Source organism: Berghia stephanieae, chromosome 9 (assembly GCF_034508935.2).
Source record: "Berghia stephanieae isolate SIO BIC M18660-M18661 chromosome 9, UCSD_Bste_1.3, whole genome shotgun sequence".
In the NCBI taxonomy this organism is placed as follows: Eukaryota; Metazoa; Mollusca; class Gastropoda; order Nudibranchia; family Aeolidiidae; genus Berghia; species Berghia stephanieae.
This window is the reverse complement of record NC_088368.1, coordinates 4412086-4439585: the sequence shown is the minus strand read 5'-3', so window position 1 is coordinate 4439585 and position 27500 is coordinate 4412086. Positions and strand designations below refer to the sequence as shown.

The 27500-nt window shown below is 37.6% G+C and overlaps 1 protein-coding gene across 1 annotated transcript; it reads right to left on the bottom strand.

Annotated features, from left to right (window-relative positions):
• Positions 1-10065: 10065 nt before the first annotated feature.
• On the bottom strand, positions 10066-17983 carry LOC144980277 (uncharacterized). Its single transcript, XM_078927910.1, has 2 exons — positions 17887-17983; positions 10066-10892 (listed from the first exon to the last, which is right to left on the bottom strand). Exons 1-2 carry the CDS (start codon positions 17981-17983, stop codon positions 10066-10068), a joined length of 924 nt encoding a protein of 307 aa, XP_078784036.1.
• Between the last annotated feature and the right edge of the window lie 9517 nt (positions 17984-27500).

Here is a 27500-nt window from a genome sequence, read left to right as displayed (position 1 = left end):
TATATATATATATATATATATACAAGTATACGAATATATCTATTTTCGTATATATACGGTTTACATCATATTTCCGTGATCGGTGGCAGACTGTCGTGGTCAATGATGTTCAGTCAGAGCAAGATTTACTAAAGTTTGGCGTGTCACAAGGGTCTGTTCTTGGCCATGTCCTTTTCACTGTAGATATGCAGCCCCTTTCTACTGTGATATCCAGATTCAAACTGTGTTATCATTTTTATGCAGATGATACGTAAATTTACGATTCAGTACCCCCATAGTAATTTGCCATTCTTAATACAACGACTGTCGAGCTGTTTTAACGAGATTAAATCTTGGATGTACCAAATCAAGTTAAAACTAAACGATAATGAACTGAGATCGTGCTGGAAGGTCGAGTAAAAAATAAATCAGATATCATTCTCGGATACAGTACAATATAATTTTCCAATCAAGCAAAAAACCTTGGCGTCATCATTGATAAAGATCTTTCCATGACAAGCCATGTGAATAAGAACACAATCAATGTACATGAAAGGAATAAGAAAAATTCGCCATTTAATGCCAAAGCATATATTGCAGAACTTTTAAGGGAGGGGCGACACCTGAAATATCGATTTTTGGGTCAAAATATAAAATTTCAGTTTTTTATTTATTATCAAAGAACAATCCTTTTTTCACATATTTTCAGCACTGATATGGTGATTTGGATAATATAAAGTTTGTAAATCGTCTTTCATAGCCATGGAAGTCGACATGAAAATACCAAACTTTTCAATTTTTTGTGAGAATTCAACTGAAAATAATAGGACTGAAAAGCATTATAATCCATATCGATGTTGTAATTTTTGATATCGATAGTTTAGTCTACTCTTTGCCCGTCTAGTTGACACGGTTTCAGTCTCAAAAATATCAGAATATGGGCAGGGAGGGGTTTAGAAACTGTGAGTCGTGAACGAAGATTGTGTGTCAAACAGCTGATAAGAGGTCAAGTTGTCAGGTAAATACAACTTGATCACGAATGGTGCTATCTGATTGGCTGACCTTGTTCTCGACCTCTGACTCCGCGCCAGGGATTGGATGTTGAGTCAGGGTGAAAGTTCGCCTCTCTTACTATTATATTTTACTACGATTTGTTTACATTTCGATTGATCAGTTGTTTTATCAAATTTTGACACGTATTCACGTTAATTATCTCTAAATATTTCCAATTTTTACTGGATTATTATAACTATACCTAAAGTGACAAAAAATCCAAACGTTGGCTACAGTTATTTGCTACAAAAGCCAAGAAAGCAAGAAAGTTATGATGGCTCGTGGTTGACCCGTGACCACAAATCTTTGATTGGAATTTGGTGTGTGATAGTAAGTAGTATTATGATAAAGCGATTCCAAGCAATGCCACAGCGGAAAGAAATGAAATGGGCTATTCTTGCTTGTCTTTACCACGGTTATTACACCAATGACTTCCCTCAACATAGGTATTGTCCTCCTGAACCGGACTCCAGATGCTTTTATAAAAAATATATTGCTGCCCATGTGTAAACTGTTGACACAAGCAGCGTGTAAATACACCTTTGAATTTTGATTTAATTCATGAGCACTTGAAGCCTGTGAGATGAAGACAACACAAAATCCAAACGAAAGGTTTCATAATTCTGTTTGGTCAAGATGCCATAAAACATACTTCCATTCCCTAAAAAAAAAGTTGAGTTTGGTGCAGAGTATAATTTTGGTCCAACAGAAATAACATCCCTGAAAGTGTCTTTGGGCATCGGTGGACTGAGAGAACACTCCCAGATGTTGAGTCAGCAAGCAGAATCAAAAAGACTTGACCAGAGCATAAGGGTTGCTCAACACAAAGAGAAAAAAAGACGCAAAATGAAAGCTCAGACCCGTGAAAAAGCCCAGAGGGAGGCAGAAAAAGAACACGGGGGACCCTCATACGGTGCTGATATGTTTTGAGCTGGTTGTACCGTTTTGTCTTATTATTTTCATTCATTGTTATCTTTGATCTCGTTTTTCTCAAAATGACATTTTTTAACACTATTTTTTATCTTATTTTGTCATTTATCAATCAATTTGTTAAAAATTTTGCATGTCTAGAGCTATAGTGATTATCTAAAATCATACAGAAGGAATTTTAAATATCTTTATTATTTTTTGAAAAATTGACATTTTTATGTCAAAAAACATGATTTTTATCATACCGAAAAAATATTATTTTTAAAAATTTGTAAATAAAAATCTATTTAAAATATTTAAAAAATGCTCTGTATTTTTTTTAACAATATACAAATATACAACCATGCCAAATTTCAAGAAAATTCAATGGAAACTTATTGAGAAAGTAACTTTTTAAAATAGCACCCAGAGAAGAGAAAAATCCAAGATGGCGGCCGTCACCATGGCAACCGGACACGCCCACCGAAATAAATCACATGGTTCGAATCCATTGGTCATAGGCAATGTCCCAATATAAAAAGATATTGGATATAATCATTATTCTTGAAAATAGTTTCAGGTGTCGCCCTCCCCTTAATTAATTCCCTTGTTTTATCCAAATTGGATTATTGTAACTCCCTCTGGGCGAATTTAGCTAAAGACAAAATGTGTAAACTTTAGGTTGATCAAATAACGCAGCCAGACTCATTGTGCGAAATAAAAACAAATACCCGTGAGCAACTCATCTTCTCCGTGAGTTACATTGGCTTCATGTGAAGAAAAGAGTTGTCTATAAGATTCGTAATGTTGTCTACTACAAATCTTTGATCACTAACAGTCACTCATATATTACAGACCTTCGAAACATATATTTCCCCAAAAATGTAAATTTTGTTGATCGAAGCTCGGAGAAATAAATAACAATGTGAAATTGAATGTAAGCTTCAATTTAATATATGAAAACAGATAAAATGGACGTTTCGGGTTTCTCCTTTATCATGAGAATCCATTATCTCATTCGTCTGTAGTGTTTCATTCATCCTGTTTTGTTGATAAAGTGAAAACCCGAAACGTCCATTTTATGTTTTCGTATATTAAATTGAAGCTTACATTCAATTTCACATTGATATTTATGTCCCCAATAGAAACTTGAGGTCAAGCAATGACCAATCAATCCTTGTCAAACCTAAGACTTTAAGTAACATATGTGAGCAATCCTTTCAATTCTCGGCTCCCCTTTTTTTTTTGGAAATCTTTCCCATCACATATGAGATGCTCGGATTCGTTGACAACTTTCAAATCTCGCTTAAAGTTTTATCTTTTTACGTCATAAGTTGCTATAATATTATTTATCATGTTTTGTTATTAGATTGAATTTGTTTCACTTTTTCTTCTAGAAAAATATAAGTTTTGATATTTTATTACAAAGGATGCCTGTTAAAAAATTACCATAACAGATAAAATGGACGTTTCGGATTTCTCCTTTATCAACAAAACAGAATGAATGAAACACTACAGACGAATGAGATAATGGATTCCATTTATATAAATATAATGTATAATTGTTTGAATGTGCAATATATATATATATATATATATATATATATATATATATATATATATATATATATATATGTATATATTATATTGCACACTCATACAAACACACACACACACACACACAAACACACACATTCGCGCGCGAACACATACATACATACATACACACACACACTCTCTCTCTCTTTCCCACTCACAATTAAATGCGAGAGAGAATTAAATTATTTTTAAAAAATGAATTAGATGTCAGACAAATGAACATTAAAAGATTAATTAAAGTCAAAAAGTTTTTGTATTCAAAGAAAGAAAGTTTGCTCTCTTTTATACACCCACTTATTTTTATTGAAAAAAAATAGATCGTCTTTTAACGCTATAAAGACGGACTTTATCCCTGTTTTTTTTTTTATAGCATGAAATGGACAGTAGCAATTGTTTGCTAGCCTTTGCGTAGGACGACACTAGTCTAGCACAAAGTACATTCCGCCAGATCTAACAGACACAGCTATCCAATCACTGCTGGTTGGACAGATTGAGCTTTTATATAGCGCAATATCCACTTAATGTGCTCAAAGCGCTTTACAGGGGGTCCCTGGTCAACAGCAACATTTAACATGTAGGACGGGACATGACGCCTGTTAGGCGATATTACAATTTTTCGGACAAAGACAACACTGTTAACGGCCAGGTACTCATTTTACACCTGAGTACGGTGAGAGAATGTGAGTAAAGAGCCTTTTCCAAGGACTAAACTATGCGCCGAGCGCGAGGCTCGAACCCAGGACCTTCCGATCCGAAAGCGAGTGTTATACCACTAGACCACATAACCGCACCACATAGCAGCGATGATAAGATGAATAAACAAAAACAAAGACTTTTCAGTCAAGCCAAGTATTCTAGTTTTTAAGTCACTTTTCTGCATCGAATTCCCGACATAATACCGTATTGAGACGGTGGGTCACGTAAATAGTCTTGATGCTCATTGTGAAACAGAAAAATACTGTTTGTAAAGTTAAATTCAGACACCTCCTTCCACTATGTGGCATGCCCAGTTTTGAGAGACGTGAATTAAATACGTTCACGAATGCACAAGAGCAGATAAAAGGCTGTAAAAGCCTACATAAATCTGGACTTATATCATATCATATCATATCATATCATATCAATAGTCCGAATGCTCGCTGGGACCTCACTGCACCAATGCTGACCTGAGGGAATGCAACCAGACTGCCCGGGACTGGCTGACTCACTGGCGCGACAAGATATGATGAACAGTATAATATCGAACAACGACATTCATAAATTCATACAAGTATTGTTTGTTTACGTCTTATTACAACTGACATCATTTTCAATACTCATCATCAACATCTATGCATCATTTGACACCTAGCGACGGTTCGGTATGGAAGAAACTAGTGTCAAAAGCATCTTGTCTAGATTTCTGTTATATGCATTTTTTTTTGTTGCCAAATTGGGACCTAAAATTTGCCAAAATTTGCCCCAAAAAACCCCCAAAATTTGCAAAGAAATTTGCCAAAAAGACCAACATTTGCCAAAAAATTTGCCGAGGAGAACTAAGCGTTTCAGTAAAAATTAACACGCGATACAGAAAAATATATATATAAAAGACAATTTATTACATTTAAGGAGGCTACATTTATTAATTTACACAATGTAAAACGATTTATGCGCCCAAACTTTCAGACAATCACACACACACACACACACACACACACACACACACACACAAACGTACACTTTCATGATTTTCGTTTGTGGTCGAGCACAATATTTCACGAGGTGCAGAACAAGAGCTGACCACCAACATGCGTCCAACTGCCTTTCTTTGGCAGAGACGTGTACCTGCCGCACTTTGGGTCCTTATTTGAAGAACTTTTGACGAAACGATCCATGACTGAAGTTGAAGTGTAAGTATTTGACTTGAGAAATGAAATGACTGTGAATAGCGTTGTTACAAAGATTTTAAAGGATCATTATCCGTAGAGAGTAGCTTCCCTTGGTTTGGGCCCAGGCAAAGCTGCAACATTTCTCAAGTTTTTCCAATTTTCCCAAAATTGGCCACGATTTGCCAATTTTGGGAAATTTGCCAAAATTTGCGGATCGCCCTGATATTTGCGGCCGCAAAAAATGCAGATGACAGATATTTTCCCGATAATCTTCTATACTTAACAACTCCTGATTACGCGAATAGTTTGATACGAACAGGTCCTTTTTAAAATGTGGGCCTTGGTTTTTTAAATTTTAATTTGTTTACTTCAAACATAAAGGAGATAAAATGACCCCCCCCCTCCCCCCAAACACACACTCTTACACACACCTTGTCAAAAGATCTTAAACATAGGAGTTAGTTAATGGAATCTCAGTTTTAAAAATGTACGACAAGATGTTGGTGCGTGAGAAAATCCAAACTCGGGTATTAACATAATGCACATATTTTTACGGGATGGGGTAAGAAACTTTTAAAATTAATTAATTGACACGGAGGTGGACGAAACGTTAGATACAGGCAAAAGTCATCGTGGAAGGACCAACTCTCCATGAATGGTCGCCAAACATGCGATATGATCACTGCAAGTCCAGTCCCGTGACGGTCCTGGAAAGACAAAGAGTCTTTATCACGAAGGCGTGTTCCTGCACCCAGCATTCAGGACATCACATCAACAAAGATTCCTGAGGACCAGTTTACTTGGATCTTGCCCTCATCTTCCTCCTTAAAGCAAAGACAAATTGAAGAAGCATCATCAGCTCTTTGGCTTGATGGCGCACACAGGGAGGAGATTGGTTGGAGAGAGAGAGAGAGAGAGAGAGAGAGAGAGAGAGAGAGAGAGAGAAAGAGAGAGAGGGGGGGGGGGGGGTTCTTGTCTATATGCCTGACAAACTGAAATACTTCATTTGCTCAAACTAATAGGATTCAATAGTCGTAACGTCACTTCCTTCCTAATGACGCATGGTAACTTAGCAACACTGGCTCTAAACTATCGGAACAATGGCGGACGCCCGTATAAAATATTTCTTCGGCGAGCATGAAGGGTATCCGGAGGGAAAAAAACCCACATAAATTTGATCATGTTTTGACTTTTACACATTCTGATCACAAGGCATATGAAAAGTTCTAGCCAGCATGAAAAATAAAAAGTAATGATTTTCTTTGTTTAGAACCAAGATGGCCGCCGTTGCCGGGCGGCGTGACATCAGACTATTGAATCTTATTGAATTATGTGCTTGCTTTTTCATGACAGAAACAAATGAGTTAATTGCATGAAATAGACCAGGATTGTCGACCTGGTGGAAATTTAAAATGGGATAAAGTACGTTAAAAGTCCTAAGCTTTTATGTAGTGCAATACAGTGGAACCTACCGATGTCGTTATCCGGAGGCGTCGTTATTTAGAGGTTTCCAAGATGGCGGACAAAGTGGGCGTGATAAGGCCCGCGGGACCAGTTTTTATTAACATTGACAAAACAAACAAAACATTGTAGTGTATTCCTCTTCGAGGGTTCTTGTGCGTGTGTCGGGACCAGGGGTCAATGTCGTTATCAGAAGGTTGGCGCTATTCGGAGGTGTCGTAATCGGGAGGTTCCACTGTATCTACTTAACTTGCTTAAACACTTTACAAAGGGCCCAAGGTTAACAACAACAATTTACTTGCAGAACAAGTTTCAGATAAAAACACTGATAAGGCCCAAGTATTTGTTTTATACTTGACCACGGCGAGAGAATTTTGTAAGTAAAGATGATTTCCAAAGACTCAACTGTTTCTGCACCAGATCTGGCTCTAACAAGGAACCTATAGTATAGTATAGTATAGTATAGTATAGTATAGTATAGTATAGTATAGTATAGTATAGTGTAGTATAGTGTAGTGTAGTGTAGTGTAGTGTAGTGTAGTGTAGTGTAGTGTAGTGTAGTGTAGTGTAGTGTAGTGTAGTGTAGTGTAGTGTAGTGTAGTGTAGTGTAGTGTAGTGTAGTGTAGTGTAGTGTAGTGTAGTGTAGTGTAGTGTAGTATAGTATAGTATAATATAGTATAATATAGTATAGTATAGTATAGTATAGTATAGTATAGTATAGCATAGCATAGTATAGTATAATATAGTATAGTATAATATAGTATAGTATAATATAGTATAGTATAGTATAGTATAGTATAGTATAGTATAGTATAGTATAGTATAGTATAGTGTAGTGTAGTGTAGTGTAGTGTAGTATAGTGTAGTGTAGTATAGTGTAGTATAGTATAGTGTAGTATAGTATAGTATAGTATAGTATAGTATAGTATAGTATAGTATAGTATAGTATAGTATAGTATAGTATAGCATAGCATAGCATAGTATAGTATAGTATAGCATAGCATAGCATAGTATAGTATAGTATAGTATAGTATAGTATAGTATAGTATAGTATAGTATAGTATAGTATAGTATAGTATAGTATAGTATAGTATAGTATAGTATAGTATAGTACGAGTTCATCGTAGAGGGCCGGTGGTCCTTTGATTGTCTTTGGATAGGTCTCCACCAACTTGTGGAGGTCGAAAGGCTGGCTTCAATGGGAAATCGGTGTTGTATTTTAGATCCTGCAGGAAACTGTCAATTTGGCTTTTAAAGCTGTTTATGCTTGGCGCTGTAACTAGTTTTTCAGGCAGGCTATTCCATGTCTCAACAATTCGCTGACTAAAGAAATTTTTTCGGATGTTTAAACGGCAATTTTGTTTGGCAAGTTTATATGCCCAAATGCGAATGCCGTACGATCGACAACACCACACACAGTCGCCTAGTTAACATTACAGAGGTCTGAGCCAACTTGATGGAGTCAGTGTGCTAAGATCAATCGAACGGCGATATATCAGTAGGGGATATACAGCCACTCGGTTGATTTGAGCTCGATTGACACTACAACTATGTAAGAGAAATAGAGTCCAAGAGTTCAAAATCACAAGGAGACTTAGCTGACCAAGGACTCTTAATTAATGATTTACAACATACTATGCGGATATTTTGAGATGCATCTTAGAAACTTCTTAGACACGACAACCATCTTTCATGAGTGGGTTCTGCCGGCTTCGCCAACTCACACTCGTGGTTATGGTCCGCTTCCGGAGAGAATCTAGTTGAACGTGTATTTTATGACACAGCTAATGCGCGGATCCGCGACAGTAAATCATTGCAGATAATGGTGTGCTGACTTGATAGATCGTCATAGTATAGATAGTTCGAAGATGACGTCACTCAGGTATTTGTTATTGTTTTTTGCCATCCGCGTTTATGAGTAATGCGGGGAGACCGGGGCAAGTTCGTCCACTTTTAGTCATTTTATATCACTGATAAGTCAATTACTGATGGAATACAATGGGATTTGGCGACGTATCACTTTAATTCATTCTGATTTTAAAAATGCCTTTGGTTTTTAAATATACACAAAATTGATGCATTTATTAACGAAATAAGATCATTACTTCAAGTGGGCGAATGTGCCCCGTCACTGGGGTAAGTTCGCCCAGGGGTTGGGGCACATTCGACCACCTGGGGAAAGTTCGCCCATGGTATAAAATTCAGAAGATACATACATGAATCAATTTGATATTTACTAAATGTAGTGGAATTAAGTGAAAGAAATAATTACAAACACATATCAATAAAATAAAAAATACACTGATCCGAGATATGTGGCATTACTATTCTTTACCAATCAATACAAATAGTCTGAATTATCTGAATCATTACAGTTATGGCATACATAATAGAAACATTTCTTTTTGTCTCCAACACATTGTTCATGTGACCATTGTTTACATTCTAAGCACTGAACCCATGTCTCCATATTGCTGTCTGACCATGGTGATAAGCAAATCAAACAATACCATTCATCACTTTCTGAATCCGATGAATTATCAAGCAGACGCCGCTTAACTTTTCCTTTTATAGTTGCCTTTTCCCCCCAATAGCCTTTCCTTTCAGTGCAGTTTTTTTCTTTATCTTCGCCAAATGTTCTTCGTCTATTCTATTCTTTTCTGGTGTATCTGTAAGGATACAGCTCTTCCGTTTTTTCCTCCACCCTGGTGCTCTTTTTCTAGGCGGTGCTTTCGGATGTGGCCTAATTAATTCAGGCGGAAAAGAGTTTGAAGTTCCAGGTTGAACCAGCGAGAGAGGAATAGATTGCTGGCATGAAGGTCCAGGCTGAGGCAGAGATGGAGGAATAGATTGCTGGCATGAAGGTCCAGGCTGAGGCAGAGATGGAGGAATAGATTGCTGGCATGAAGGTCCAGGCTGAGGCAGAGATGGAGGAATAGATTGCTGGCATGAAGGTCCAGTTTGGGACAGAGATGGAGGAATAGATTGCTGGCATGAAGGTCCAGTTTGGGACAGAGATGGAGGAATAGATTGCTGGCATGAAGGTCCAGTTTGGGACAGAGATGGAGGAATAGATTGCTGGCATGAAGGTCCAGTTTGGGACACAGATGGAGGAATAGATTGCTGGCATGAAGGTCCAGTTTGCTGTTCATCTAACTCGGGGTTTGGTCTGTCAGTAACAGAAGAGGGACAAAAGTCAATTTCCTGGAAAAGGATGTATTCCGGCTTTTGCAAAGCCTGCCACAATATTCTCTACAGAAACATTTGGGCTCCATGCAGTGTTAACCACCTCCGGAATGTCATATATTGACAGAGGTGATCCTGGGTGTGAACGCAACCAGTTCTGTTGAGCTTGCCCTAGTCGTTTTTTAAAAGGAGAAAAGACGGAAAGATCCAGTGGCTGTAGCTTGTGAGAACAATGGGATGGAAAAGACAATAAGACTATCCCATTGTCTTTAGCGAACTGTAGTTCCTCAAATGCAACATGAGAATCATGATTGTCTAACAACACTAGAATGGGTTTCTCCTTTGATGGGTTCACAAATTTTGTGAAATGTTTCAAGAATTCCAGAAAATTTTCACCCGTCATCCATCCTGACTTGTGAGCCGCGCCTTTGCTACCGATAGGGGAACCTCTCAGAAAATGTTCTTTAAAATGTACTCTAGGGAAAACGAAAAATGGCGGAATGGTCTGACCACATGAAGACACAGCAGCACATACGGTAACTAATTCTCCACGCTCGGCAGATACAAGTGAGCCCACTTGTTTAGATCCTTGTGTGGCAATGACTTTAGGCGGCTTGGTGACTGTAGTGACACCAGTCTCGTCGCAGTTCCAGATTGAAACAGGTTCAAACTTAAATCGATCGAGTACTTCCCGAAGTTTGTCGAAGAAAAGATTTACATTTTCTCGATTGAAAGCGGTGACTCTTCCAATGCTAGTAGCTTCTGGTGTCCTCAACGAAATTGTTGGATGTCGTTTAATGAACCCATAGAACCAGTCTTCACCAGCTTGTCCGGCGTCTTTCCATTATGGTGGGAACTTTATCGAATGCACGATGGCCAATTTGAAAGCCAGTAGGCGACATTCCGTTGTTATTAGTCCAAAGTAGATTGATGCGGCTTTTTTTAGGTAGTCTACAAGAATTAACTCTTGATCATCGGTAAATACCTGACAATGTTTTGAGTAGCCATATGATGTAAGCTGTCCTTTCTTTTCCCGGGCAATATAATCTTTCAATGTTGATCGAGGTATGCCAAACATTTCAGCCGTTTTTCGCACACTTTCACTTGTTGTTTGTATGTGCTCGATAGCTCTTTTTATCGTCTCTGGTGGTGTAAGGCCTCTCTGTGTTTTGCGTGGTCGGTTTCTCATTTTTTACCCTAGATAGTGAGAGAGAGTAAGAAAACAACATTGTTAATACACAGTATATAATGCAACAACTTTTAAAAAATAAAAAGAAACACACAAAAAAAAAAAAACAAAAAAACGAAACAAACTTGAGCTTTTATATAGTGCAATATCCACTAAACGTGCTCAATGCGCTTTACAAAGGGTCCCTGACCAACAGCAAAACGTAACAAGTAGAACGAGACATGACGCCTGTTAGGCAATATTACTTTTTTTTCGGACAGCGACGCTGCTAACGGCCAGGTACTCATTTTACACCTGAGTACGATGAGAGAATGTGTGTAAAGAGCCTTTTCCAAGGACTTAACTATGCGCCGAGCGAGGCGACAGAGTAACGACAAATGTATTAGAAGTGGTTGAATAGAATATCAATTTTACTTAAACTTGTATACGATCATCAACAGTGAATACTCGTCCACGGGGCACGTCCGCCCATGTGGCGAATGTGCCCCGTGATGAGGTGGCGAACTTACCCCAACCGGAATCTTTATATTACTTCACCCATAGCTCGCACTTCCGTGCTCACATGATTTAACTGACGCAATAAATAGAAAGGGGAAAGTGTACTTACTATTACAATATGAGAACGAAATGAAAATCAAGTTTCCTTATTGGAATAATATGTGTTAATGAAAGAGATGAAAAATTCACTTACCAGTTGATAAACAACAATTTTGAAGATAACAAGATAGATAGATGTGTTCTCAATCTCTGTAACGGTGATGACATTCGGAAATGGGATGGGTTTTGCACGAGGCGACCAAAAGAGATAGGCAGAGCCACCGCGCATGACCCACTTTCTCTGCTGGGCTTAGTTCTGCGCACAGACTACCGCTCGAACCCTCTCTCTCGTGTCTATTAGTTGTTCGCCAATATTCTCTCTCTCTCTCTCTCTCTCTCTCTCTCTCTCTCTCTCTCTCTCTCTCTCTATATATATATATATATATATATATATATATATATATATATATATATATATATATATATATCGTCTAGTAATTGTTCGTTTCTCTCTCTCTCTCTCTCTCTCTCTCTCTCTCTCTCTCTCTCTCTCTCTCTCTCTCTCTCTTCGCAGTCTTTTATAGTTCATCTCCCCCTCGATCTTTCATTTAGTTATGCCGGACCAAAAGAGAAATCAAATGGAAAGAAGAAGAGGGGGTGGGGGGGGGGGGGGGGGGGAGGAGGCGGAGAAAGTAAGGAGGCAAGTGATATTTCAATATTTTCACTTCATAACGGTAATACAGTCATTGCCGATTAATTTGATGATGAAAAAATGAATGATGCAACTTTGATTAATACCGTGATTAAATGAATGGTTAGAATTTTGGAGGGGGGTATTTGATGATGATGATGATGATGATGATGATGATGATGATGATGATGATGATGATGGTGATGATGATGGTGATTAGGTGAAGGGGATGGAGGTTGATGATAAGAAGGAGATGAGAAGGAGAATTGTATTGATGGTGTTAAATATGGTAACTTACAATTTCTAGCAAGATGATGTTGATGTTGATTGAGAGGTGAGTTTTTTTTAAAGAATTAAGAATTAATAAATAGACAGAGACGCCAATTTTAAATTTGGCTCACAGGAGTTTCAGACACCACTCGTAGGAATTTCAATGCCGAAAGAGGAATTTCCGCACACAAGAAAAAGGAATTGGAATGGTATTTGGCATTGTGTTTACGTTTTGTATAGTTCTAAATAGATAACTGATTAGAATTATACTACGATACATAAACACATTGCCAAATACAATCCCAAAGTTTCCTTATTTCAAATGAAGTAAAGCACCAAAATCAAATGGTAGAGATTGTAGTACTGGTGGGAGTGAGGATGATGTGGTGTTGGTGGTTGTAGAAATAGTGGTAGTGATGATGAAGATGTGATAGTGGGTGTTGTTGTAGTAGTAGTGGTAGTATATGATGTGTGGTGGTGGTGGTTGTAGTAGCAGTGGTAGCGATGATGATGTGGTGGTGGTGGTGGTAGTGATGAAGATGAGGTGGTGGTTGTAGTAGTGGTGGTAGTGATGATGATGTAGTAGCTGTTGTAGTAGTATTAGTGGTAGTGATGATGATGTGGTGGTTGTAGTAGTAGTGGTAGTGATGATGTGGTGGTAGTGGTTGTAGTAGTAGTGTTAGTAATGATGTGGTGGTAGTGGTTGTAGTAGTAGTTGTAATGATGATGTGGTGGTGGTGCTTGTAGTAGTAGTGGTAATGATGATGTGGTGGTGATGGTTGTAGTAGTAGTGGTAATGATGTGGTGGTGGTGGTTGTTGTAGTAGTGGTAGTGATGATGATGTGCTAGTGGTGGTTGTTATAGTAGTGGTAGTTGCAGTGATGATGATGTAGTGGTGGTGGTTGTTGCAGTAGTAGTGGTAGTGATGATGTGGTGGTGGTGGTTGTAGTAGTAGTGGTAATGATGATATGGTGGTGGTGGTGGTTGTAGTAGTAGTGGTAGTGATGATGTGGTGTTGGTGGTAGTTGTAGTAGTAGTGGTAGTGATGATGATGTGGTGGTGGTGATTGTAGTAGTAGTGGTAGTGATAATGTGGTGTCGTGGTCGTAGTAGTAGTGGTAGTGATGATGATGATGTGGTGGTGGTTGTAGTAGTGATGATGATGTGGTGGTGGTGGTTGTAATTGTGATGGTAGTTGTGGTAGTGGTAGTGATGATGATGTGGTGGTGGTTGTAGTAGTAGTGGTAGTGATGGTGATGATGTGGTGGTGGTTGCAGTAGTAGTGGTAGTGATGATGGTTATAATTCTAGTGGCAGTGATGATGATGTGGTGGTTGGAAGGGGGGGGGGGGGCGGTGTCCTTGGAAGAATTTGACCTCACCGGAATTTGACGTAAGTTGCCCGGAACCCGGAACTTTTTGCTCCAGACCAGAGTTTTTTCAGGTGAAACCGGAGTTTTGGCATCACTGAATAGACTATCAATGACAATTTCATTTTGATGTGTACAAGTACAAGTACAAGATCATCCGGTTTTGTTTTGACTCAAGGCAACAGTTCAAGGTTTCGCTCGACGGCAGATAATGGCTTAGATGACACTATAGTTTTTAAATTACCTTTAAATTATTTTTCAATTGCTAAATTAGATTTTAAAAGATACACACAACAAACATCATGGTGGGATTGGCAATCACAATGCATATATATCCATGAACAGAAATAATAACAAACGACGCGATAAATTCATTGTATCAACAGGTAATCCAGCGTTACTGTGGTGTGTAATGTGTACACACTACACACAAACTTTGTTGACAATCAAATATCGCGGGGTTTTAAATTTTAAGCCCAGCAGAGAACTCGCATAATTCGGTTGGACAGGCCCGATACTATTTTTAGAAGGCCCTGGTTTTGCACAGTGTGGTCGGAATGTCTAAAAATAGCACACACGCAACATAAAAACAAAAAGACGAACGTGCCCCGGTCTCCCCAACTGTACTAACTTGACTATAAACATTCATGAATACACACAGCTTTGTGTGTTGGTCCGTTATACATCCGGATGGCAATGTTATGAGCTTCTTAGCCAAGCGCATGCTATCTATAGGCCGAGCACACCAGAACTGCAGCTGATTTCGCAAGACATATTTGAAGGACGAGTTTTTCTGGCTACATTTTCCGGAATACGATAGTTGACTGGTTAATAGTAAAATAACTGCTTCACCAAGAGGCGCTTATTAGTGTGACTTTGTGGTCTAGTGGTATAACACTCGCTTTCGGATCGGAAGGTCCTGGGTTCGAGCCTCGCGCTCGGCGCATAGTTGAGTCCTTGGAAAAGACCCTTTACTCACATTCTCTCACCATACTCAGGTGTAAAATGAGTACCTGGCCGTTAACAGCGTCGTCTTTGTCCGAAAAATTGTAATATCGCCTAACAGGCGTCATGTTCAGTCCTACATGTTAAATGTTGCTTTTGACCAGGGACCCCTTGTAAAGCGCTTTGAGCACATTTAGTGGATATTGCACTATATAAAGCTCAATTTTTTAAACGCCAGTTCTGTATTCTACTCAAAGTATTGGCTATTCCATTTTTTCTCCAAATGGTTGAAATAATTTTTTTTTAAAACTCGATTTACAGTTTGTTATTTGTTCAACACTTACTAGGTGTGAGCTTACACTATATGGAGGTTTACTCATCTCCTGTAATAAAAGGCATCATATGTGACTCACCGTCTCTAAACCGTATTATGTCGGGATGACTTTGGTGCAAAAAATTGAATTTATTCGCAAAAACATGAAACTTGGGGTTTGTTTCGATTTGTTATGTTACAGAATGAAGACAATTTCTCACAATGCAAAAGCTCAAAAATTGGTATTTACTATCAATTTAATTCTAAAGTCACTCTTCGGGGTCCAATTCATTCCTACATAATACCGTTTCGAGACGAAGGGTCACATATGTGGACAATCGTCTAATATAGATAGTTCGAAGATGACGTCACTCAGGCCTTTGTTATTGTTTTTGCCATCCGCGTTTGTGAGTTGTTCTCACTAAACTGTATTAACCAGACTATAAAAGTTCATGGTTACACAGAGTTTGTGTGTTGGTCCGTTATACTTCCGGATGGCAATGTTGTGAACTCCTTGGCCAAGCGCATTCTATCAATACGGTATCAAGTTGGGATGAACCTAATAAAAAAATTGAGCTTTTATATATCGCGATATCCACTAAACGAGCTCAAAACTCTTTACAAGGGGTCCCAGGCTGACAGCAACATTTAACATGAAAAAAGTTAAAAGTAGTGGTCTGTATTTGTAATTAAACTGAATCTTACATTCAATTTCATATTATTATTCATTTAACATGAAGGACGGGACATGACGCCTGTTAGGCGATATTTCAATTTTTTCGGACAGAGACAACGCTGTTAACGGCCAGGTACTTATTTTACACCTGAGTACGGTGAGAGAATGTGAGTAAAGAGCCTTTTCCAAGGACTCAACTATGCGCCGAGCGAGGCTCGAACTTAGGACCTTCCGATCCGAAAGCGAGTGTCATACCACGAGACCACATAGCCGCACACATAATACTTATAATTCAATTTTAATGTAAATTAACTTATGAAAATTGAATCAAATAAAATTATGTCTTTATTGATTGAAAAGACTGAGACCTTTATTTTTATTTTGGACAACTTACATTTTGTGTTTCCCATTTCATTGACTTTAAACCAGGTTTTTGTTTATCTACTTCATTCCGACATAAAACCCAAAAATACAATGGGTCGTATTTTATGATCATTTTGAAGCTTACATCATTTTAACTTGTGTCAGGAGTGGCTGAATCATGTTTAAAAATAAATGGCAGTTCGGATTATAAAACTAACCTGTAACTTGATATTTGGAGTTAGATTGTTTTCAACGGTCAATTTTATTGTTATTTGTTGTTGTTGATGAAATGCAATTTCATTGGTTTTCTCTCATAAACCTGCTGGTCTTAATAATATAATAATAATAATAATAATAATAATAATAATATAATAATAATAATAATAATAATGGTATAGATAGTGCGCCAAACATCCCTTCATCAGGAGGGCTCTGGGCGCATAACATAGATTAACTTAATTATTAAGCCCTAACACAGTACACGAACAACGCTAATTATGCACATAATCAAAAGAAAGCCTGTCGGAATAAGAATGTCTTCAATCGACGCTTGAATTCCTCTAGTGAAGACGAAGAACGTATCTCTAGTGGTAGTAAATTCCACAACCTTGGACCAGAATGCTCAAAGGCGCGTTCACCAGCCTTCACTCGACAGCGGGGTGTCTTCAATTTGAGGTAGTTCGTTGATCGAAGCGATCGCTGTGGGTTATACCGTTCAACGAGGTTTGAGAGATATGCTGGTGACGAGCCCTCCAGGTATTTGAAAACGATAGTTGAAGATTTATATTTAATCCGCTGGTCCACTGGCAGCCAATGCAGCTGCTGTAGTAATTCGGGAGCTGCAGTTTTCCTGTCTTTCTGTAGTACAACGCGGGCTGCCGTGTTTCTACAGTCTGTTTTGTGTTGTCTTGACTTTCTTGACTTATTATCTAAAATCCTTTTTGGGACAAAGGGCTGTAAGGGTATTCCCATATCGTACGAGTTTCAAGGTCATTATTCTCATGTGACCTTCTTTCGTATGTCTGTCCACAAATCGTCTTTCTGTCACTTTGTGGACTTTGTGTCACTTTGCACTTTTTTTTTAATGAGCTTTTATATAGGGCAATATCCACTTAACGTGCTCAAGCGCTTTACAAGGGGTCCTTGTCCAACAGCAACATTTAACATTTAGGACAAGACATGATGCCTGTAAGGCGATATTATATTTTTTAGTACAGAAACAACGCTGTTAAATGCCAGGTGCTCATTTTACACCTGGGTACGGCGAGAGAATGTGAGTAAAGAGCCTTTTCCAAGGACTCAACTATGCACCGAGCGAGGCTCGAACCCAGGACCTTCCGATCCGAAAGCGAGTGTCATATCACTAGACCACAAAGCTACACTTGGGTTTCAAATCGGGATTCTGCCTGGCAATAATGATAATAGCCACTAACTACCCTGTCAAGAAAGCAGATTGCGCCTAGCAATATATAACATCTACTTCCGGGGTACTGGAAAGTAAGTTGTCCAAATAGACACGGGAACAGCTTGGTGTCTGCTATACCTTTGATGCAAAACAATACATCGAGTCTGTGCATTCTTATAAAAGAGCCGATGCTCATAAGACCCTTATAAATCAATAACCGCCATAGCCCTAGAGCCAACTATTCTGTCTGTCAATTAAGTTCCACATAATAATAATAATAATAATAATAATAATAATAATAATAATAATAATAATAATAATAATAATAATAATAATAATAATAATAATAATAATAATAATAATAATAATAATACACATTTATACAGCGCTCATTCTCGTGTAAAACACAAGCTCTGGGCACTTTACAATATAAATTATCAATTTTAAGTGAAAAAAAAAAGAATAATTCATAGCCAAATCAAGGATTCATAGAGTAATTAATACTTAGTTCTGAGCCTGCAAAGTAAGTCGAGAATTAAGTATATTAATCAGACAAAACAAGTTATGTATAAAATTGAACCTCTGAAAGCTACAAACTTAATGGTATTTGCCATCACATGAAACGTCACAAACTATTCAATTTTGTGAAGAAAAAAAGCGAAACTCTCGAAACATTTCCCAAGGTTAGAGAACCTGAGACCTCTTACGGATAGACATTGATTTTAATGGTTTTATCGAATAATATATGCATGGTGGCATCCTCATCAAGAGATCAGTAACAGCCATTCGGCTTGCATTCCATCAATTGAATCTCAATTCGGATTGCTGTTATTGATCTTTTGGTCTTCTTCGATCCCGTTGTCTTTAGTAAGCGCCCCTCTCACCAATACTCTTCAACAGTCGTAACGTCACGTCCTTCCTAATGACGCATGGTAACTTAGTAGCACTGGCTCTAAACTATCGGAACAATGGTGGACGCCGTATGAAATATTTCTCCGGCGAGCATAAAAGCGTATCCAGAGGGGGGAAAACACATAAATTTGATCATATTTTGACTTTTACACATTCTGATCACAAGGCATATGAAAAGTTCTAGCCAGCATGAAGAATAAAAAGTAATGATTTTCTTTGTTTAGAACCAAGATGGCCGCCGTTGCCGGGCGGTGACATCAGACTAATTCCATTTTGAAACGAATGACACACAACCGCTTGCTTTGAAAGTTTACAAACTAAAGAGGCAAACAATTAAATGCAGATTGTTTTATACTTCTGTTCTCACAAACAGGGATGCCAGATGGCCAGAGTTCTTCGAAGCCAATGTAGACTGCAAAAGTGACCAAATGGAACCTCATTTGGCCAAACAATTCAAACACTCTGACCTCCTTAAAAGACATCAATTTTGATTTTTTTTATCGACTAACCTAGGAAAAGACTTGTTTTATTCTTTAAAAAGAAAATTTTAATTAAAAATAATATATACGCGATTCTCGGTGTGTCAATTTTGATCATACACGTGGCCATCTGGCAGCATTGCTCACACAATAAATCTGACTTAACGTCCTGACACGTCTTCCTAGCCAAATAGCATTATTCTACTAGTAGCCTTTCCGTTTCATGCTGCAACTTGTAGATATGTGTGAAATTTGACCGTTTGTGTGTGGGAAATATTATCTTCGTAGTAAATAGCAGTATCTTAATAGTATCCATTACTTTAAAGACAGCATTCTCGGAAGAACGGTCGTGTTACTCGTGAGACGGTCAGTTAAGGAATTTCTTTGATGACGTAAAAGTGACATCACTTCCCCACCCGATGGGGAAACGGTTGGGGGAAAGATGAGAAAGGAATTTCTTTGATTATCACCGACATCTGCATATCATTAAAGCCTGACGACAGGGGTACTAGGGAAAAAAACGAACGGCCCCGCAGGATGCAGTAAGAGGGTGATGATCAGTCCTGTATAGATAGTATGCGGTTAAACAGCTGATCGGAGTGGCTGTGTACTTCCGGATGTCAGAAAACAATGGATGGCAATAGCGGAAAGTAATAAAATATCAGTTTCTGTCGATAATCTTCCGCATTTTTCTGGTTGCAGCAGGCTATATTTACAAAAAAAAAATATAATTGTTAATGGTTTAGACCCCTATGCCATTTGTGAACACGACTGGTGCCATAATCTGCAGGAACTACCGCCAGTCATGTCGATTGATGTAGCGAACTACCTCGTCACAAGTTTCTACACACTGGTACACAGTTCAAGGTAAGTCTGTACCCTTTACATCATCATCCATCGTGGCTTGTGCTCTTGAGCACGTTGCCGGTCAGATGTCTTCACGAATCACGATCCTCTGCGGTGCGCATGAAATCTGTGTTGCTTTTAAAATCACATTTGGCCATTCCTAGGTTATTTAGATAAGTCATTCTTTGTCTTCCTCTAGCTCTCTTTCCTTCGATCATCCCAGATGTTACCAACTTTTCTATTCCGTCTCTTCTCCACACATGTCCCAGAAAGCGTAACTGCCTCTTTCTGATGTCATCGATCAGTATTCTTCCCTTTTTCACCTTCTCCAACACTTCCTTGTTCGTATACCTGTCTGTCCATGATACCCTCAACATTCTTCTATACACCCACATCTCAAATGCCTCTAACCTCCTCGTACATTCTTTGTCAAGCTTCCACGTTTCACAACCGTATAAAAGGGTACTTATAACATATGTTTCTGCTACTTTCATTCTGGTCTTCAAGTTTAGGTTGTTGTTTGACACAACTGGTTGCATTTTATGGAACACGTGTTTTGCTATTGCTATTCTTTGTTTTAAGTATTTAAATTTCTTTACTTGTTTGATGGTCTCTCCTTTGCTTGACACGTGGAAGGTCGCGTTGTTGTCATTCTTTGAGACCACCATGCATTCGGTTTTCTTAATATTTAGTTTCAGGCCCATCTCTTCACTTTTGCACACAACTTTATCTAAAAATTTCTGCACGTGTTCTGGAGAGTAGGCCATCAGAGTACCATCGTCTGCGTATCTTATGCTATTCATATTCTGCCCTCCAACGACGACGCCTTTCATATCTTCAATTTGTTTGAATATCATTTCACTATATATGTTAAAAAGGTCCGGTGATAAGACGCAACCTTGTCTTACTCCCTTCTCAATGTTAAAGAAGTCCGATGTTTCATTATCCAGTTTGACACACGCTGCTTGATTTCAATATAAGTTTTTCACAAGTCGAAGGTCTTTACCGTCTATACCGATCTTTTCTAAGGTTTTGAATAGCGTATCATGCTGTACTGAATCAAAAGCTTTGGAACAATCAATGAAGCATAGATAAAGTGATTTTTGTTTTTCGATTGACCGTTGCATTAATGTTTTCAATGTAAAGATTGCATTTGCCGTACCCTTTTCTTTGACAAAACCAAACTGCTCGTCACTTATCTCTGGAGAGATCTTGCTCCTCATTCTTTTCATAAGTATTCTTAACATAATTTTTGTGGCCTGGCTCATTATGCTGATTGTTCTGTGTTGGTCCCAGTCAATAGTACCTTGTTTTTTGGGTATCGTAATGAATACCGATTGTCTTAAGACATTAGGCAATTCATCCTTTTCATATAAGACATTAAAGGCTTTTGTCAGAATGTCTATTCCCAGATCGTCGAGGGTGTCAATCAATTCTATTGAGAAGCCATCTTGGTCTACCGTTTTCCCATTTTTCATCTCTTTGCAAGCAGCTTCTACTTCTTCTCGCACAATCTGGGGACCCGTGTACACAATAGAGATTCCTTTATCCAAGCTCGTCCCTCTTTTGTCATCCGCGTATAGATTTTTTATGTATACTTCCCAACGTTCCAAAATTTCGTTGTTGTCGATAAGTATATTATTACCGTTTGCGTCTTTAACACATTTTCTTGCCACGGCTGGGCGTTTTCCACTTAGATTTTGTATTGACTGGTAGAATTGTTTGGTGTTAGATTGTTTTAGTCTTTCATTTCTGTGACATTCATGTTCAATATAATCTTCCTTTGCTCTCTTACACTCCCGTTTTATAATCTTATTAGCTTCTTTATATTCATTGCTGTCGCGTTCTAGTAGTCGTTTTTCATTCATCAGTTTCAAGATCTTGTCCTCCATCCACTTTATGTTTTGGTTCGTGTTTTTTCACAGATGGAATAGTTTCTCTTGCAGATTCTGTGATGAAGTTCGATACTTGATTCCAGTACTCGTCTACAGTGGAAACCATTTATAACAGGCCCGGTTATAACAGGGATTTTTCAAAGCCCCGTGTTTTACCTCTCTTTGTCTCTATTAAAATTATCGGTTATAGCATGTCCTCACTTGAACCAAATCGGCTATAATAGGGACAATGCATTTTCACACGAGAACATTCAATAAGGAAAACTGCTAAGTTTTAGGCCTTGTCGAACGGTGAGGAACATAGATAACACAGGACTAGAGACGACAGCAGGGGGAATACGTCATCAAAAGTGGATAGTGAGAGGTCGAGCGCCGCCATTTTATTTTGTATGCAACCAGGGAAGCTGTGCGATTAAATCTCTATATTAATTACTTTGATTGAGCTCGATTAACCTTGATTTGTGGACGGAAAATAGAAAAAAGGCCAGATTTATGATGATAAACTAAACTAAATATTATATTACACTACACGTTTACTTGTACATTTTAGGCTTATCAGGAAGTCAATCCAGACTTCAATCAAGGATTTCTTTAAAAAAAAACAATGACTATGATAAGGTCCCATTCAATATCCCCTTTTAAATAATAATAATAATATAATATTATGTTCATTTTAAACAATTTTTGTATGACCAAGGAGGGATAGTACCTTTGGGTGGTGGGCACATGCCTGAAGCCAACTGGTTCCCACTTGACTTTTATTTCATTGATGAATAATAAAGTTTGAAATAAATTTTAAAAAAGGTAAAAAAGAAGGAAAAAAGTTATATCTAGATCAATACATGTATTATAATTTACATTGCGCACAATCCCTGTCGCATGAAGTTTTTTGGCAAGGGAGGTAATCGATGTATTAGATCACTTGAAAAAGTCAATTATGTGCTTATTTCCCTTGTATTTCTGATGTAACAGGGATCGGCGATAACAGGACTTTTGCTCTGGTCCCACCATCCCTGTTATATCAGGTTCCACTGTATGTTTATATCTGAGGTCAAGTTTTCACTTTTTTCTTTCACGCATTCTTTGTAATCATTTTTTATTTGATGGTTAATTCTCAATATCTAGATCTAATTGCAGTTTTGGTTCCACTTTCTTTTTCTTTATTAGTTTAACATTTATTTTTAGCGTGGCCTTGACACGTCTGTGGTCACTATTACAATCTGCGCTTGGAATAGTTGTTGCGTTGCGTATTTCTGAATCGATGTTGGACCAGAATAAAGTCTATCAGATTTCTATAAAGGCCACCTGGGCTTATCCATGTCTACTTCTTTCTATCGTGGTTTTTAAACCATGTATTGACAATAGTAAGGTTTTCCAATCTGCACCAGTCGACAAGTCTTTCCCCTCTATCATTTTCGGTACCTAGTCCGTGGGGGCCAACGATATTTTCAACTCTCTCGTTACCAACCTTTGCATTAAAATCACCAATTATTAAACGAATTTCATCAGATTTACATTGTTTTAATGCTTGTTCCATATCTTGATAGAATGTCTCAGTTGTGTTTTCGTCACTGTCTGATGTCGGGGCGTAGATTTGAATAATATTAACAATAAACGGGTTTCCTTTCAACTTTACTAAAATAACTCTTTCTGAGATTGCAACATGATCTAAATAGCACTTTGATGTTGATTTGTCTAAAAGAATTCAACTCCTTTTTCATGATGTTTTCCACCTGCATAATACAATACAAAATCATCTTCTTTAACTACTCTTTCTCCCTTCCACTTCGTTTCTGAGATTCCAAGGATGTTAATTTGGAACCATTTCATTTCTTGAATAACGTTTTCAAATTTTCCTAAATGGTTTAATGTACGTATATTCCACGTGGCCAATGTGATTGTTTCATTTCGCACCAGTTTGAAACATTCAACGTGATGGGACAGCTGATGTCCTGTGACAGTTTATTAGTGACGGTGGGTTTCCGTTGCTTTCCGTCATTGTAATTAGTAGAATTTAAATTATTACATTTTAATTTGACTGAATTGTTTTTGATTTTTTCTTTGGCTTCTCCTGGCTTTTGTTTTTGTTTCCTTCCACCTTTATTTCCTCTTTTTGTTATTTTTCTGTATGCCTTGAATAATTCAAAAGATCTCAAAGTGTTCACTGTTTCTAAATTGGGTGTATTATTAATTGTGTGTCGTATTGTACGTAGGTGTTGGGGTGAATAGTTATAACAATAATTAGATAGGTGTTGTCATTCTCGGTGTTCATCGTCGACCGTTGTAATAAGAATAAAATTGCTCACTGTTGTTTTTTTTTTCTTCTTAGAATCGTAAAAAGTAAACAAAAATGGTCTCAATAGATGGAATGCAGATGACGTCACTCAGGCCTTTGTTATTGTTTTTGCCATCCGCGTTTGTGAGTTGTTCTCACTAAACTGTATTAACCAGACTATAAAAGTTCATGGTTACACAGAGTTTGTGTGTTGGTCCGTTATACTTCCGGATGGCAATGTTGTGAACTCCTTGGCCAAGCGCATTCTATCTATAGATGGAAAAATTCTTGTAATCCTTGTACCCTATACATATAGATAGTTCGAAGATGACGTCGCTCAGGTCTTTGTTATTGTTTTTTGCCACCGCGTTTATGAGTAATGCTCACTGAACTGTATTAACCTGACTATAAACGTTCATGGATACACACAGTTTTGTGTGTTGGTCCGTTATACTTCCGGATGGCAATGTTATGAGCTTCTTTGCCAAGCGCATACTATATATTGTATTACACCAATCACGGCTAATTGTACGATTTATTTTTAAAATATCACAGAAGACAAAGATTTCGAGCCTGACACGGGAATATTAATATAATATGACCTGTTTCACAGAGTCGTGATCATCTTAGTCTTAGTGATTAGTGGATCAATGACAATGAGTCTGTATGGTTTCATTCAAATTTCAACTCTTTTACCTTTACGGTGATGAATTCCTCCGAATTCACCAAAGATTATAAATAATAATTTAAATTAAAAACACAAGGGCAGGCAATCATGATATTATATGACTATGAAATCAATGTGGTCCCGAGTCCAAATCTAAACTGATAATACAGTAACAAAACATCATGCCCATAAGACGGTTTTTAAAGCACCACTCCACTCCAAGGGACTGAGCTTGATCCCGAGTGAAGTCAAGATTTTTTTCTAATCCCCCTCTCCTTGTCAATCCAGCAGTGATTGGGTAGCTGAGTCTGTTTGATCTAGCGGGAAGTACTTTGACATAGACTAGCGTCCTATCCAAAGAGTAGCAATTCCTATGGTCCTTTTCGCGCTATTCAAACCCGGATAAACTTCGGCTCCATGGGCATAATGCCTCTGACAATGACTAGTTATTTATTCAATATTTTACTTAATCCAACAACTATATAATTTTTAGCCCCACGGCTGATGTTGAGTTATAGAATTGTGAATCTCTGAATCATTCTAATAACCTTTCAGATGAGTACTCCACATTTCACAACAAATTAAATGTACTCACTGTTGTTAAGCAAGTGTGATAACAACAGTTTTTATCCTATAGTTTCAATTGATAATATTACCACCATTGCCACTATTTTTTTTCAGGCTTACAGGGGACTGACTGCTTATAATCAGGCCTACAATGGATGGGTGACGGATGTAAAATCGTTTACAATACAGTATTTATCTTATAAGGAAAGGTTAGAATTTCTTGACTTACCCAGTTTGAAATAAAGAAGAATTCGTGGGGATTTAATTCAGGTTTATAGATTGGTACATGGTATGGACAGGTAGACTTTTCTGATTTTTTTTTCATATTCTAATATTACTTTACTAGAGGGACAAGTTAAGATTTTTGTCTCTAGATGCAAAACAAACATAAGACAAAACTGGTTCGGTATTCGTATTGTTCACAAATGGAACAGTTTGAAATTTGAAACAAAGAATGCATAAATCTATGGATTATTTCAAGGTGTTAGTAGACAGGGAATTATATGATGGGAGATTTATATATGACGCATAATACTTGTTTGCTCTGCTGTTGACATCGCTTTCAATCTTGTATGTATATATTATGCATTGTTATATTATTATGGTTATCTTCTATTTGCCTGTGTGTGTGTGTGTGTGTGTGTGTGTGTGTGTGTGTGTGTGTGCTTTGCATGTCACGGATAAAGATTTATGTTTGTACACAACATGAGTACATTTAAGTTGAAATACTATCTTTACAACGTGTATCATTATTGTAATCTTTAATCAATAGATTTATGGCATTACTATTAATATTAAGGGCACTCAAGGGCTTTTATCCTATTTTGCCCTATAGATAGTATGCGCTTGGCTAAGAAGCTCATAACATTGCCATCCGGAAGTATAACGGACCAACACACAAAACTATGTGTAACCATGAACTTTTATAGTCTGGTTAAAATAGTTTAGTGAGAATCACTCACAAACGCGGATGGCAAAATATAATAACAAAGGCTTGAGTGACGTCATCTTCGTTCTATCTATACCATATGTTATATTATATAAAACTTATACCGCAGTGATATAAATAGTAGCAGTGCATGTAGTAGTAGTATCGTTCGGCTACACTTCTATGTTCAAGGTATCAATCCAGGTTCGGAAGTCATCATCACATTTGTTGATGGTTTCACATCCCCCTTCAAGTTTTGTCTCTGGGCAATCTAGTACGAGGTAGTTTCCATCTTGTGGTGCTTGGTTGCACTTTGGGCATGTTGGTGATTCTTGGAGCCCCAATTTGTGCATGTTGGCAGCTGTTCTTGTGTGTTTTGACCGTAGTCTATTTGCAGCTACTCATGTGGATGTACCATCGTGCTTTAACATAGATTATGCTTTTCACATCCTTCTGGGCAGGTCATTCTACACAATGGGCTCAATGTGGGTCAAGGAACGGACGCCATAAAATTTATAATTATAAATATTTCTAAGAGTCAGCTTCGTTTTAATGGGACAGCGTGGCTCAGCGGTACGGTCTTCACTTCGTACCCGAAAGGTAACGAGTTCGATTCCCCTCTGCGCTGTGTGGCCTTGAGCAAGTCACCTCGACCTGGCTCAATTTGCGGCGCTGCACTGCGGCTGACGCCAGGGTTATTCCAGTCTTCCCTTGGAATAGACCCGAGAGAAAAATTTCGCCTATAGGATGAATAAAGGGATTTATTTAAAAAAAAATTTTTTTTAAATTTTTATGTTTTGTCATTCAAGGATCGTAAATTCCTACTTTATATATATATATATATATATATATTATATATATATATATATAATATATATATATATATATATATATATATACATATATATATATATATATATATATATATATATATATATATATATATATATATATATATATATATATATATATATATATTATGTAGACATCGAATCAAGCATTAAACTTTTCATTATCAGACCTGGAAATATTCGATTTCTAGAAAATGAGAAAAAAAAGAAAAAAAAAAAAAGAAAAAGAGAAAAGAAAAAGAAATATCACAAAAACAATAGAAACAAAC

What these genes read in the sequence shown, in the direction of transcription:
- LOC144980277 (XM_078927910.1), bottom strand. Translation starts at nt 17,983, where the DNA reads ATGCACAGACTCGATGTATTGTTTTGCATCAAAGGTATAGCAGACACC. An exon ending in TACTTTCCAGTACCCCGGAA is followed by an intron (nt 10,893 to 17,886) that starts GTAGATGTTATA and finishes CATAATGGAAAG; the next exon opens with ACGCCGGACAAGCTGGTGAA.